The sequence below is a fragment of the Ciconia boyciana genome, chromosome 12 (genome assembly GCF_034638445.1).
Source record: "Ciconia boyciana chromosome 12, ASM3463844v1, whole genome shotgun sequence".
NCBI lineage: Eukaryota > Metazoa > Chordata > Aves > Ciconiiformes > Ciconiidae > Ciconia > Ciconia boyciana.
Window position 1 is genome coordinate 17,251,814 of NC_132945.1, and position 15,339 is coordinate 17,267,152.

A 15,339-nucleotide genomic window follows, 5' to 3' on the forward strand; every position below is an offset into this window, starting at 1 on the left:
GCTGACATCATCAGGACAGAATTAGGCCCAAAGTAATATAGTCAACATGAAAGTAAGTACAGGAGACACTGACACTGCACTGGCTGGATCATTTGCCTCTGTGTTAAGCAAAAAATCAGCAGCGATGACTTCACAGTGATTGAAGTCAGGGCACCCTGGTATGTGGGTAGAACTGCAGAATTATGAAGTGTGGGGGCATCTGGAGCTTTTAAAAACAGAACTTTAAAAAAAAAGGTGTCTGTAATCCTGGTAGAAACACCAGTTTCCAGTATAGCAAATACAGTTTTTCAGGGTGGTTTTTTTGTTTTTGTTTTGGTTTGTTTTTTTCCATGCACAATGCTATTATACTGGAATTCCTGAACTAACATGAAAGATGCTGGTAAAACAGGAAAGTTGCTAAAATGTAAAATGCAATTTATAAATGTTTACAAAAGTCACACAATTTTATTTAACTTTGGTAAAGTAATAAAAGGGTACATATGAGTCACAATCTTGACATTCTCATAAGAAATGATGAATACAGTGCAGAATGTTGCATTTACATTAAACGCTTAGTTTTACTCAAGCAGAAGGAAACGGGTAATTCAACAGAAAATCCCACTAGTAATTTTTTAAATGTGAAAATGGACTTGTCCTTTTATAGTGAATTTAAAGCAGCAATGTAATTTTTGCTTAAATATTCCTTAGAAAAAAATGAGAATTTGGATAATTTCCTAAGTTTAGTATTTGTCAACTCAAAACCAATGACACAATAATTTCCTAATTGTTTCTCTGCCACTAAGTTATGTTCCCCTCATGAGTTTCTTAGTCCTGTCCTGTAGTGTCCCCTAGTCCTTCTAGCCCTATTTAGTTGACAGGCACAAATGGTAGAGTAAGTTTGTCAGAAGTGGGACAGGACTGTTAGCTTTTATTTCAAAGATGCAGCAATAAAATGTTTTCTGAAATTAATGTGCCCTTCTGATTCTAGTTTTGTGGGGAGTTTTATTAGGAGAAGTACTGCCTATTTTGAAATTGCCCACGATCTCTTTATCAAGATTTAATTCAGGAAAATGTAATATAAAATGGATGAAGCCCTAGTATATAAATTTATTTCCAGTACGCAAATTTATAGGAGCTGCACTTCAACAATCTATAGGAAAACAAAATGTCACCAGGATATGTTCTGCATACACTACTGCTTTAAATCCCATGAGTTGTATTCCTTTCTCCAGACATTTATTTTCTTCATTACTGAAGAAAAGTTACATTTGCTTCTGGATAAACAGTGTCATCCTTTAGCTTATTAACACACTGATTAGTATTTGACAGTGGAAATGATAACGTTAACACATAGCCTAGCCTAAAGGCTTTGCAAATGCATAGGATTAAAAACAGCATTATAAAGTGTGGGTGTACTTTGAAAAGTGAGATCAGAGACTTCAGTGTTGTTTTCCATTTTGACAGTATTTCAAATTTTTTTAGATTAAAAGTAGAGAGATGCCATAGCTTAAAATCCAACTGGACCCCCCTCCCCCGCATGTATTCTTATTTTAGATTCTGAAAGCCGGATTTAGCTTTTAGGTACCTTTTTGTCTGCATCAGTTGAAAGTGAAGGTAGACAATTGAGGATTAGGGTCAACAACCTGATGCCAAGGAAATTAAATCTTTAGGAAATAAGGAGTAAAATGCCAATACCTTATTTTTATCCCTGAAGTAAGCAGTTGAGAATGCTCAGGTCGAGCAGCTCAGATCTGAACGTTGTCATCTGAAATCACTTCCTGGAGTAGAACCACACTTTACAGGACACTGTGTCACATAATAAAGCTGACCTTCTTTTGTTATGCAGGATGCATGCAAAATCTGTTGGAATCTAGATCAATTGGCACAGTCATCAGCTGAAGATTAAATGAAAGTCACAACAATAATTGCAAATTCCTATCAGTTTCATCCTATATTACAGGGTGTTGAGTTTTATCCATGTGAGACTTACATCTTGGAGAACTAGTAGTGGATATTCATTATGTGCAGCCCATAATACAGCTACTAAAACAGTGCTTATTCAGGGTGCTGATTCAGTCCATTAAAAAAGTCCAAGCTTAAAAAAAAATTCCCAACCAAACAGAAGGGGAATAATAACAACAATAATAATAATAATGTTTTCATTGCACTGTTTCAGTGACTTGTGGACAGTTCCTGATGCTCTCTGTAGGAATACAAGGAAGATTTAGGCAGTGCAACCATCCAAACTGTTTGACTTCAGCATTACTTACACAGAATTCAGAGACACAACTGCATTTCACCTTCTATCTTAAGAAGCATCCTGAAATAAAAACAGCTTGCCTATTAAATCTTTTCCCCTCAAAAAAGCAATATTCCAACTGTTTTGCTAGACATACATGAAAATATCCTATGACGTTATCTCTTTTCATTAGCATTAAAGTTTGAGACACTGTTGCGGTTCCCCCCAAGATTTTTCCAGCGCATAGGCTGTAACGAACAAGGGATGTAAGCTAAGTTCTGTGGCCCCAAAAAATCCCAGCAACTGGAGCCCCAAGGCCAAACAAAACAAGCATCAAGGCGAGCTGCCTGCAAGCACCCTCACCTTAAACAGACTGATACTCTCTGGCAACTATCGATCTTGGCTACCCTTACTTCAGCTTGGCACAAGATGGAGTAAGGCAGACCAGAATCTATCATCTGTGTTGTATCGCTTTATTAAAAACCAAGGACTACGTGAACCTTGTGGTAAAACAAGGAGGCTGGAATTTAGGCCATCCGCTACTCACCGACACTGCAAAACATCAGCAGTATGTTCCCTTTCTCATACTCCGTTGTTAAACCTCTGAAATAAGTCTCGCAAGAAAGAACAGTCCAATCTAATATTTGTATTTGCAATTATCTTCTGTATCTATCCTCCCGCTCCCTCCCACAGTAAAATATAAATACAAAATGTTCACAATTATTTCAATGGCAAATTTTTTTTCTTCTTTCCCACATTCTTTATGGTGTATAAGGTGGTGGCTTTTCAAAAGGTGGAAAATACGGTGGCGAGTAACGAGGCGGCGCATTAGAGGACCACATATAGCTGGGAGACGGCGACACTGACTGGGGGTCATCGGAGAGGCCAGAAGGAGTGGAGGCTGGAAACACGCTGGAATGCTGCAGGGAGACAGCAAGAAGGCTGTAATGTAAACACTCCTACATGTAAAGGACCCTGGCAAAGCGATACTTCATTACCAAGCAGTGCAAAATTAACATTTCAAGGCTTACTTCTGCAAAACATATGTACATACAAATAAGTATTCAAATAACTTGTTGCATTCAAGGTAAGCGCAGCCTGTAAGTAACAGTTTTGCATAATGAGACTCCTTAGACATAAAATTGAAGAAGGCATTTAAAAAAAAAAAATCTCTTTCATCACTTCTGTTTACCTGCTGCATTTCACAGAGGCTGGACAACTGAAAACTGATGAGTCTCTCTCGAATCTTGGGTTTCACACATCAGCCAGTAGCAACAATGAACAGGCTGCAGATAATTTCTTTTTAGACTACCTTTTTCTCTTCATCACAAATAAAAAAACCCCAGAAATTAATGATAACAAAATAATTTATTCCTTCAGTAAGTAAAAAGCTTGAAAAGGTGGAGTAACAAAATCTGTGCATGCCTGAAGATTAATTTCTGCTCTCCAAAATACCTTCGTTATCAAAAATACCTTAGCTCTAAAGCCGCAAGTCATATGGCGCTGGCGCTGTCAGAGACCTGCGCACAGGCTGTGTTTTGTCCAGAAACAGGCCAGACAAATAGGCAATGAAATGCATTCGCTCCTCTGGCCACTAATACACTGTGGTTTTATCCCTGACAGTCACGCCGCACCCTGTGCTGCTGCTGGCCACCTAGCCCACCCGCACAAGCCACCCGCAGAGCCAGCAGTGTTGGACGGCGCTCGGCCAGGCCGCTGGCACACTGGAGCAGAGCGCCTTTCTGCTCGGGCACCACGCAGCCCTTCGCCACCCTTTGGCTGCGGGCACGGGCTGCAAATCCCAAATGTGCCTGGCTTAAGGCCCCGGCAGAGACAGAAGCGTGAGGAGGATTTGTGCTGTGCTGCAAGGGGCGCGGGAGTGCATGCCGAGGGACCCGTGCCAGGGGCAGCGAGGCCGAGCTGTAGGCAGCGGTGACCATGTACGAGGTCGGAGGCGGCGACCATGTGATTTTGCCTTGGTGGGTGGAGGGATGACGGACTCTGCAGTAATAGCAGCTCGTTTTCAAACAGCATCTTTTTTGTGTCACTCCCCTAACACCAACCTGTGACGGTTTATTAAGTGGATATATAGACCATGAAAGCCCAGCCTGCTCATCGAGGACCTCACAGAAAGCCATACAAACCACTCCCGTTTCAAACAACACAACAGCTCTTTCATCACGCCCCAGTTCACGTAAAGGCCAAGGGGTGGGAGCTCCCCGACTGCAAAGACATTTGGAAGGGCTCTGCCGCAGCGACACGGCACCGGCGCTCGTCAGCGATCGCAGCCCTGGGTTTTCACCGTCACAAAGCACCCATGCCCGGCTGCCTCAGCCACAGCCACGAGTCCTGGCTCGCACCGGCTGCGGGCAGCAGCCTGGCTTTGTTAACGAAGCCGGCGGCTGGGAAGATGGCACTAATTCCTCTTTCCATGGGGTGAAAGGCAGAGAAGGCCACCGCTCACCTCCGTTCTCTCATCAGAGCCAAACGTGACTCGGGGCCTGCAGAAGTCAAAACGCTGCAGGACTGAGACTTTCTCACCCGACTGCCCCCAGCCAAGCACACAGAGTGAGGAGAAAGGGACAGGCACTGCTTCCACCAGGGCCCTTCCCTCCCGCCTGGTTCCCGTCATGGCCCACTGCAAAGGCCTGCTGCCTTCCTCACCGCGACCAGCTGGGTGGAGCGTCATTAGCCATGGCACAGGCGGTGGCCACTGCAACACCCGTCGGCTTGTGCTCCTCCAAAAACCAGAGAGCTGGGTCTGCCATTTTAGAGTTGTGGGTGAAAGCCAGGCTCTTGCAGGGGCACAGGCTCCCTTAGAAATTCTGGAGCGTTGTTTTATTTTTTCCTGTGAAAGATGCGTGGGATGAGTGGGAAGCACCGACTTGGCCAATTCTTGCACCAGAGGGAGCGCAGCCTTCGAAAGGGATTTGAGAGGCGAGGCTGGGCTTGCTCCGTGTGCTGTAGGGTGGCAGGGGAGAAGGCGTCAGGGCGGTACAGACACTGCTTGGGTCAGAGCAGGGCTCAAGGCAAGAGAGAGTCCCCACAGCCAGAGGCCTCAGCTAATGCTTTCACGAGTTCCCTGGAAGATAAGCAAGGCTCAGACTTGGAATTGCATTTGAAAGAGACACTTGGCTATTTTAAAGTTAGATTACCTCAATTCACACCCAGCTTTTGTGCCGGTTCCTAAGCCAGCACCTGTGCTCGAAGCAGTGAGACACAGAGAGACTTTCATCCCTCCAGCTGAGACGTAAGCGCTAGCAGAGCCCCAGCAGTACTTCTAGTTGAAAAGCAGGGCAAACCCACCCGTGCTGAGCTCTCTGCTGGTACAGTGGCTGCCGTACAGACAAACCCCAAATTAAACAGTGCTTAGTACCAGTCGAGCGGCTGAGAATAGGACTTCACAGCAGAGCTGGGTTTGGTATGTGCTGAGGTTGGCATTTTTGTAACTGTAAAAAGTTATACAACACTAGTGACTGTCCCAGGTTGCGTTAATCTCAAAAATGAGTCACAGATCTGTGTAACTCAGTCCTAGAAATTCTGATGTAAGTGTTCATGTATTTCTAGGAAGCCTGACAAGAGTGTTGTCTGGTGGCACTAGCAGTAAAACCAGAAAGGTTTAGATTCATGTTACCTCTAATGCATGGCTCTGATGAGGGAGATGGTGGCTATTACACAGCACACCTCTTAGTTGATGTCCAAGACCTCAAGTTCTTGTTAATAAAAAAAGTCTCCAGCCCTGATGGTTGCAGAGAAAATGTATGATGTGTTAAGTTAACATCACCACTGTGGTAACATCCACCTGACAGAAGAGCTGAGGAGGAAATGTCCTCATCTGCTTCAACAAGTGAAAGCTGATGTTGACAGCAAGGTTCACATGAAATCACTGTTTCCAACAGCACAGCTCCATAACTCAGAAGAGGAAGGGATGCATTACAGCAGAGGTGGTGTTTGCAGGGACCGTTCTTAGACCAGCTGAAGTGTGCAGAAAAAAAACACAACAGAAGAGCTTTTCAGTCAGTATGTGCCTTCAGGAGCTCAAATAGCTTGTTTCCAAAAGCTCATCTGTTTCTCTCAGACATAGCAGTTGGCCTAATAAAAACTAGCACCTGAACAGCTCGCTTTGCCTCTGTCCTCAGAGCATTGCAGGTGCCAGAGGCAATGCCTATTTTTAATGTGGCCTCTACCAGTGAGCAACGGGGGAGGCAGGCAGGCAGGCAGCAGGTTCTGTTGCTTTCTCTTCAAGGACGGCTTTCAGGAAAACACTGCCTTGCCAAGGACCAATGCCTAGTTGGAAAGGTTTGGTATTCTCTGCAGGAACAGGAAAATTAAACTGTGTGAATGACAGGAAGACAGAGTCCTGCGGACCGGCTGGATTTAACCTTGCTGCTAAGCAAGAAAACATCCTGTAACGTTCCCTACCTGAAAGTCGTATGCAGAGTAGGGAGGCAGGTGAGGAGTGCTGTGGTAGTAGGTGTTGTAAGATGTCACTTGTGGCCTTGAGTAGTAGGACACCGAAGGGTGCGCATTTTCAACTGTACAGTTCAGAGTAGGGAGGGAAGGAGTCTGTTAAAACAAAAAGAGAGAATCTCAGGCTGCTAACCAAGTCACAGAAAGCTGACAGCTGAATGAAAGCAGAAATGATTTAAAGGAGCACTGTGTGTCTTTAGAGCTCAACTCTGCCAAATTAGCAAGTGGCAATCCGGTTCCCTCTTAGGCAGCAGGTGAGACCGGCGGTCATTTCATTCCTCAGCCACCTATTGTTTTCTCTCAGATTCCACAGAACAAGCTGGCAATAGCCCAGTGCACGCCAGTACTCAAACAAGACAACCATTCAGATTGCATCTTCACAGGCAGGAGAAAGAATGCATTAATTTTGATGACTCTGTTATTCAGTGCATTTTGAGATCAGCATATTTCAATTCCTCTTGTACTGCTGTTCACAGACACTTCTATACTTTTTTTTTTTTTTGCAGAGGTTTACAGGCTGTCTGGTGTGGATCGAATCTCAAAAGCCCACGATGCACAGCTGGGAATGCGTCTCCTGTTTTGTTTGGGAATATCTTGGTGAGTCTGAAGAGTGTAGGAAAGTTCAGAGTTCTGAAATAAGGCACCCTTAGTGCAGGCCCCAAGATTTGTTTGTAAGAAAAATGTATTGCCAGGACAACAAAGGCTCTTTTCTGGGTGTCTCATTTTGTATTATTCCAAATGAGTCACAAGAGACTGGAAAAAAACCCCAATTTATCTGTTGAATGTTCAGTTCTCCCCGTTGATTTGTCCTCTGCACAACAAAACTGTATGGAAGGTAACAGGCAGCCTGGTTAAGTGAGGCTATTTCAAAGCTCACGTTACGAGAACAGCATTTTTTTCATTATCTGAAGTTTGCAATCTTTCACTTGGTTTTGGTGCCCAGTTTACCCTCTCAGACTCTGCACCGTGAAGAAACTAGATGGAGAGTTTCAGCCTAACAGGGCTGCTTAAACAGTCTGTAAAGCTCAGAACATCACTACTGCTATAAAATCAACAATTCATGAGCAACCACCACACATTTCCTTGTAGAAGGTCAATACTATGAAAAGGAAGATCAATTTTTAAGAAAGAGCTTATTTTTATTCATCCTGGTATTGCCAATACCTCTGAGAAGGTTCCTTTTGAAAATACAATCTCCCAATTCTGTTCATCTTTTCCAATTGTGTTCAGGTGGTGACACCAGATCAGAAAGGTGAATCATTTCCACTTTCTCCTTACAGTTATTTCACGCCCTTCTTCCCAGCCCGATTGCAGTGATGCACAGATCACTTGCATTGAAATACCAATGGCTGTTTTCGTGATTATTTTTAAAAGGCAATTTGCCTGATCTGTTTCGTTTAATGCACAGAGAAATTGGTCCCATCTTACCATGTCTTTAAAGCCTCCAAGTATCGCTGCTGTAATGATCCCTAGGAATAGCCCCACTATGTTCAGAATCGTTGCTGACCAAAGCAAGTGGTAAAGGTGGATGATGTCCTGGCAGCTGCTGACATCAATGAATTCATAGTAGCCTCCAGAAATCTCTACTCTGCTAGATTAGACAAAAAACAACAATAACGATAAAAAAAGGCACCACACATCATAAAACCTAAGCACTTCTGCTGGACAGTAAAATGCATTCTGCAATTTAATGATAGCCTGGACCTAACTACCAAGGGAGTGGGCATAAAGCCTGCTAGATCCCACGCTTGTGGCATCTGAGATCTCCCTGCATGACAACGGCAGAAGACGGCTTGATCTGTTGTGAAACAAACAAGTCCTGCAAGGCCTGCAAATACCCCAAATGACCTTGAGTCTGAATCTGCCTCTTATTTCTATCATCTAATATCTTCACAGAGATCCTGGAGGCTTCCCAAGGTCAAACCGGTCTTGGAATTACCCAGGTAAATCAGTCTGTGCCCCGAGGAGCGGCAGCTGCTGCTGCTGGCTGCTGCTCACAGCCACAAGAGCGGCTGGATGGGACGGACACAGGACAGCACAGCTGGCCTCCTGGCACTGCAGGGCTTGGCCACAGAGCACGTCCAGCTCAGCTGCTCTGCTCCAGCTGCCTGCCCTTTGCAGCTCTACAATGGCATGGGCTGGCAGGACCCCTGGGACCCTGGCAGAGAGAAGTCTTTCTGCTCACATTTTTAAGCTTTTCCACATGCAGAAAAGAGATGGAGAAAACTCGGTCGAATCCACTTAGGTCATTGTTTTGGAAAGGGAAGAGCGGCTCCTGCAACATGTGGGCTGGAGTCTGACAGGCAGGATTCTTCAGCAACGACTTCTCTCTGACTGCTGCTTGGGGGAACAGGCTGGCCTTCAGCGTAGCTTACCAGATGTAGTGGGCTACAGCAAATTCCCCTTAAGAAAACATACTTATCGGGGACAAACAATACTAAGGGCTTATGAATGACTTATCTCCCAGCTCACATATGGGCTTAGGCTCAAACTGCACAAGGGCTTTGAGGAAATGGGAAAGAACAGGCTCACATTTAAGGCCAAGAAGCAGGAGATCCAGGCTCAGCTCCCCAGCAGACTCTGCAAGGCCTGCAGGAACCTGCCCCCTTTCACAAGAGCCACCCTCCTTCCCTCATTACTCAGTTTGGGTTTCTGCTTTTCCTTTTTTCCGTATCTTGTTGTAGCGGGCCACTGCAGAAGACGTTGCAACAAGGAGACAGGGATTTCAAGCAGAATCGAGGCAGAGCATAACCACAGGTTGCAAAAACCTGTATGTTAGCCTGCATGACCTCTGGATAACCTGAGCACACACCGTGACTGCCTCTAACAATACAACCTGTATGTACTGTTTGCAAGAGCTCGTTCCTATGGAGATGTGTGAGAGTGTAAAGCTCTCAGCGAACCTTACCACTGAGAACATTCAGCACTGTACAGGTAAGTACAGCATGTACTTATCAATGGGAAGGGGCTCATCCGACGCTGCCACAGCCAGGGTTCCCAGCATCAGGAGGGATGCAAGATTGCTGCCACTTTTTCTATAATTTCCATCCTTTACTTAATACATGAGCTAACCAGCCTTGAGTGTCTGTCCCTTTCTTACTGAGAACCCAAAAGAACCAGCACCTCCTCAGTGCAGAACGCTTGTGTGGCACTAAGCAAGACTGAGATGGTAACAACTGATGTATCAGAGAGGGGAAAATGGGTCAGAGGCAGGACCCTGAACCAGCCTGACTGGGGAATAAAAAAGAAAAAAAATACAGAAAAGTTACAAGTTTTTCTATTCCAATCACTTCTCTGTGTATCGCTCTCTTCAGCTAATAACAAGGGATCATGTTCTGTAAACTGCCAATGGAAAGTGTGAGCTTCACCCCTTTGCGGTGGCTTCCACAGAAACAAAGTCCTACGGAGACCAGTGATTACCCTTCCCAGCACGCGGAACCACCCTCTCCCAACAGCAGCTTTTGATCCTCTTCCGCCAGTCAATCATTTAAGTGGGGGCCAGCCCAACTAAGTACTGTGAGAAATGCTAAGCCTGAAACAGCCCTAGGCAAGAGCCAGCACTAAAAAAAAATCAATTTATTAATTGCTTGCTGACACACATTAGACACTCCAAATGATATAAGCAGCGCATGCTGTAAATTAAGTTGGCTTAGGCACAGTAGCCAGATCTAATGATGGTGTGATCACTATGCAGTGGTGCTCGATTGGTAACCACCCTTCTGACTCATCTTCGCACAGTGCTGGTACACCTTCCAATCTCTTGTGACCATGAAAGATACTCACTGGGCAGAGAGGACACTGATTTATGAACACGCAGGTGGCACCAGCCTGTGAACTCTCCTCCCTGTTAGCAGGGTGGGGAATGAAACGGTGAGAAGGTGAAGAAGAACAGTGTCCCAGTTTTTACATCTTCCATCTTCTAAAACAAAATAAAACCCAGCAAACAAGCCGTGCCAACAGAGAAGGAAGGCGTTAGGAGAAGGGACACTCAACAGGGGAAAAACTGGGGAAGGCACCAAGCATGGAAGTAATGGAAATTCCTGCCCTCTTCATCTTTCCAGCTGGGCTGGCCCAGAGCATGTTCACCCGTAGCTGGGATGGCTTTAGTGTATTTCATACATGCCTTTACTTGGTTATCTTTTGCCTAGGAGTCCCTGTGGCTAGCAACCACAGCTTAAGATCCCTTCCCACAACAGCTATCATTAACTGATACTTTGCTCCCACCCTATCCTGGCCCTTCAGACACCTCCAAACCAGCATGACCACTACTGGCCCTTCCCACGGCCAGGAATGGTATTTTTAGCTTACTCACTTTCCACAGTTGTACAGGTCACAGCAGAAGCAGGTGTTGGTTTTTATTTTCGGCGTGCAGGGTGCACGGCGCTGGGGGTGACAGATTGCCTGCGTGAATCCAGAAAAATACATAAAGCACATAAAGACATAATCACCAAACATGGTTTCTGCTGCTATTTGGCCTGCTCTACATGTAGATTTTGCACTGATCTCCAGATTAGCCCCAGGCAGATTTTTCTTTCCTTATCTTGCAGCACAGCTCCTACAAAAGTACAGTTATACTAGAATAAAGACGCACTAGACTAGAACAGACCAGCATTTCCTTCCACCATGGGGAAGTCACAGATAAACACGTGCCTGCATAGGAAGGAGGTTGTGCAACTCTACAAGCAGCCAAGACCTTGCTGAACTAACACTCCTCACCACACAGCAACCCAGAGCAAAGAGTTGTCAATAGGATGATACAAACCGAGAGCAAGATTCCCATATTGGTGAATAACTGACTAAAGCGGTTAATTGTCTGCCTGTGGGTCATAACACCCAAGCTCACACGGACGGTCTTTGGGCTGAAAAGAAAATGGACCCCACCAATGCCACTGCGTAGTACTTACTTTGCACCTCAAGCAGGCATTTTAATTTGGCATATAGCGGTTATTCAAAACTACTTGGGAACTTGTGAGGAAATCTCAGAGAGGCCCTCGGTGCACAGCAAAGGCAGCCAAAGATGTCCACACACACTATCAGTATGCGGCAGGAACATCCATCCCCAACAGGCTTCTCTTTGGAGAAGACAGTAGGCAGCAGAGGTGCAGAGGCTGGTGTATGTTGCTTGTATCCACAGAAAATACTGCTGTCTGAACTCTTAACCCACCACCCTGCTCCTGTAATGAATGCACAGCTGAAGATCTAGAGAAACTGGTGTATTTTCCTCTCCCCCACCTGCTCCTTCACTAATGTGGCAGTACCAAGCATGGAGGAATTCACTCCGTGAGTCCTCCCGGCACCCCGCTCCCACCCCAGGCCCAGCCTCCCACCCGCTCCTCGCTTCGCAGACCTCCGGTACACCAGACCAGCAACCTGGCAGCAGGTTCCTCCACCTGCACCATGAAGCCATCCCCTTCACGAGACAGCACAGCCGAACCTGCTCTCACCTCCGGTGGGGTTGTACTCTTGGAGTAGTACTGACAACGCCCCGCATACAGCGGCCTCAGATCCTGCCGACGGAAAAGCACCAGGCTTAGCATCGCAGCAAAATCAAAATCAGCTAGCTGGTTTTGGGGCCAGGCTTTAGACAGATCTTGCTCTCGCATCAGCACCTCAATACAGTGGCTGTTCTGCAACATCCCCACCCACGGCAGCCCCCCACCTCAGCCCCCTGAGCCCCAGCTGATGTTTAACCCTGGTCCTTGGAGGCATGTATTTGTTGCAGCTAACATGGAAGGAGCAGGCTCTTAAGCCAGGCTCGTTTGGGTGAGGGCGGCCACCCTGAACTGAACGATTCATTCCTTATCCCCCCAGACACATCCCAGGGCTGCCTGACATGTTTCCAAGGGTTCTTCATGATGAATCATAACAATTTATTATTAAATTGTTGGCAAATTTGTCTTTCTGGGCTCTCGAGCAACTTGTGGGAAAGCTCTGGAGCATTACCAATGGCTCAGCCTGCAAACAACCTGCATTAACGTCTCCCTTCGGGGCAGCCTGGTCCCCAGGGCAAAACCTCAGGGAAAGCAACGCTGGATGTGTATCTGCTTCAGCGAGCCCTTCCCAGGAGCGGCTGGACTTGCTTTCTGGGCATCTGATCCAAAGCTCGGGGTGACAGAGCAGTGGCAGCAGCAGGCAATAGGGGGAATGCTATGTGCTAGCGTGGCACGAGCACGTCTCCAGCAAGACGACATTCTTGGACGGTTAGGGGGCGAAGCGAGGCCAAAAGCACGTCCGTTCATCAAGAGGCAGAAACCAGAGCCCTCATCATCCCAACTGCTCGGCTCTGGCTGTCTCAGACATGCAGACATCCCCGTAGCTGGCTGGGAGGAGGTGCCAGCTCATGCCATTACCCAGCCTGTGAGGTCAGCACCTAAAAATCACAGAGCAAGTCTGCGGGGCTCAGACCCACACGGCCAGGATCAGGAGTCAAAGGAGCTTCACCTTTTTATCAAAGCTAATGCTTCACATGCCCTCGCAAGGGGGGTCAGAGATGGCCAAGACTTGCTGGTTGCATCCAGACAGACGGAGACCTATCACGCAGTTGAGCGGAGCTGCCCTTTGCGCTGTCAGCAAATCCTGCCGTCCAGCCGTCTTTCTACCATTGGAATGCTCAGGGGCGGGCAAGGGGAGCCGGCTTTACAAGGAGAATAACAAGCCAGCTGACATGGGGAGTTTCCACTTCATGGGTAATTCTGACCTTCTGAAATTCCTTTCCATTTTGATCACAAATAAACCCCAAATCTGTCTTTTTAATCCCATTTTGCCAAAAATTTTAAAAAAGTCATCAAACTTCAGAGTTGCAGGACAAAAACCTGTTTGCAGTTATAAATTTCAATTAAAAAGTTGAAATGGAATTGTGTTTTTTCATTTCTATACTAATAACTGAAGCTTTTGCATGTCCCGCTGTACTAGAGATTGGGCATGACAGCAGTAGCTCATATTTTTTAAGTCATGGAATGGAAACTGAGAACCTACTGCAAGTGCTTCCTGTTTATACTATAACACTTTAATGAGCTTCGTATCAAATTGCTTCATTCTACTACAACATCCAGCGGTTCAATCAGCGTTAAGAACTACCTCTGCTAATATTTAAAATACGACAGATGTTACTGCTCATATATTGTCCCTCGGCAATAGCCTCACATTACACCTTATAGTTTTGAGACTCAGTAAACACATAAAGAATACACAAAAAAAACAAAGCAAAGCTTTAAGATCTTAATGCTCGCGGCTCATTTCAAAATATTTTTGCAAAACTGATACATTTTTCTAAAGTTTATGATTTAAAACAGCATTCAGCACATGACATATATTTACAGGGTTTGATGTGGCCTGATAGGGGATTACGGACACCATCACTTGTTTTCCTAGAGTAAAAGCGTTGCAGGACCTGTGTTTTCCTGGAAGCACTTACTATGTGTCTGGCAGCAAAGACACCGTCTACTATGGCACAGCAGAACGCAGCAATGACGCCAAAGCTGATGAAGACGATCGATGCAACCAGCTGAGAAAGGAAAACAAAGCAAAGTATCATCTGCCTGTCCACACCCAAGCGTTCTGCGCCCTCTCCACAAGGATACGTAAACCACAGTCAATAAGCCCTCAAGCAATCAATGACCCAAACGTTTGCCCAGGCTGCACAGACTGGTCTCACTGAAGGCAATGGGATGTGCATCTCCAAGGAGAGTGTCTGCTCCTGCAAGGCGGCAGGAGAAGTAGGGTTGTGCCAGACTGGTTCTCTGGGGACTTGATATCGTAATGCAACTTTCTCCATGACTCCAAAGCACTAAACTTAGGCTGAGGATACACCTCCTCTTCTGGCTGCTGCTGTCCTTAACTCTTCCCTGGAGAGAAAGGGGGGGATTTCTTCTCTCCCCATCCTGGAGCGCTGTGGGGAGCTGCTCCTGTGAACACTTCCCAGGCTGCAAGAACACAGGAGACTGCTGTATGCGAACCTCTCTGGTGGGACTGCGCCTCCAGGAAACAACGCCTTCATGCAGGCATAAGCACAAAGCCATGAGACCAGAAGACAGGTGACCAGCCTATGCCATCCGCGTTGTACACCCGCACAGCAGCCTGGCTGGGCTCCTCGCTGCCGGGCTGCGGCAAGCACGCCCCACGGGGCCTCCCCCTGGCTTGGAGGAGCTGCAAGGAGAGAGATCTCCACCTTCTGCTCATGGAGGGAAGTCAGACAGGTCTGATCCTCTTCCACTGGCCCCATCCTGCCCAGTCTTAAAATTAGGGTGAAAGCATTCAGAAGGTAAACCAGCAATACTCAAACCCCAACCCAGGTATGAGAAACAAGGTCTCCACTCTCACTACACCACTTTACAACACCAGCTCTGCCAAAGAGCCAGCGCTCAGCTGTGGGAACCATGCACGAGTGCCGACACGACTCCTCCTTGCTCCTGAGCGGCAGCTCAGCCGCTGCCAGCGGGCTCCAGGCCAGCTCATCACACACAGAGCTCCCGAGACGGATCCCAATCCCCCTCGCCAAAGCACATAGGGGATATCGACAGGGCTGTGGAGGGAGGGCAAGCGTGGCATTCAAACAGACAGGTTCACAAAGATGTAGCTTGGGGAACAGCAGTATTTCCATTTAAAGAACTGAAAGCTTTAGTGAGTTTTTCCCTGGTGGTTTTCCACTCCAG

At 46.5% G+C, this 15,339-nt stretch overlaps 1 protein-coding gene across 10 annotated transcripts in view; it reads right to left on the reverse strand.

Moving 5' to 3' along the window:
* Positions 1 to 421: 421 nt before the first annotated feature.
* Positions 422 to 15,339, reverse strand: part of TMEM255A (transmembrane protein 255A) — a 28,857-nt gene continuing 13,939 nt past the window's right edge. For 3 of the 10 annotated variants that reach the window (XM_072877045.1, XM_072877052.1, XM_072877053.1), the window contains 7 exons: positions 14,103 to 14,192; positions 12,133 to 12,195; positions 11,001 to 11,089; positions 8,117 to 8,279; positions 6,641 to 6,784; positions 4,883 to 5,066; positions 423 to 3,138 (listed from right to left, as the gene is read on the reverse strand). In XM_072877045.1, the coding sequence (XP_072733146.1) occupies positions 3,092 to 3,138; positions 4,883 to 5,066; positions 6,641 to 6,784; positions 8,117 to 8,279; positions 11,001 to 11,089; positions 12,133 to 12,195; positions 14,103 to 14,192 (780 nt within the window). In that variant the 3' untranslated portion in view covers positions 423 to 3,091. The other 7 variants (XM_072877046.1, XR_012044750.1, XR_012044749.1 and 4 more) reach the window with 7 other exon arrangements.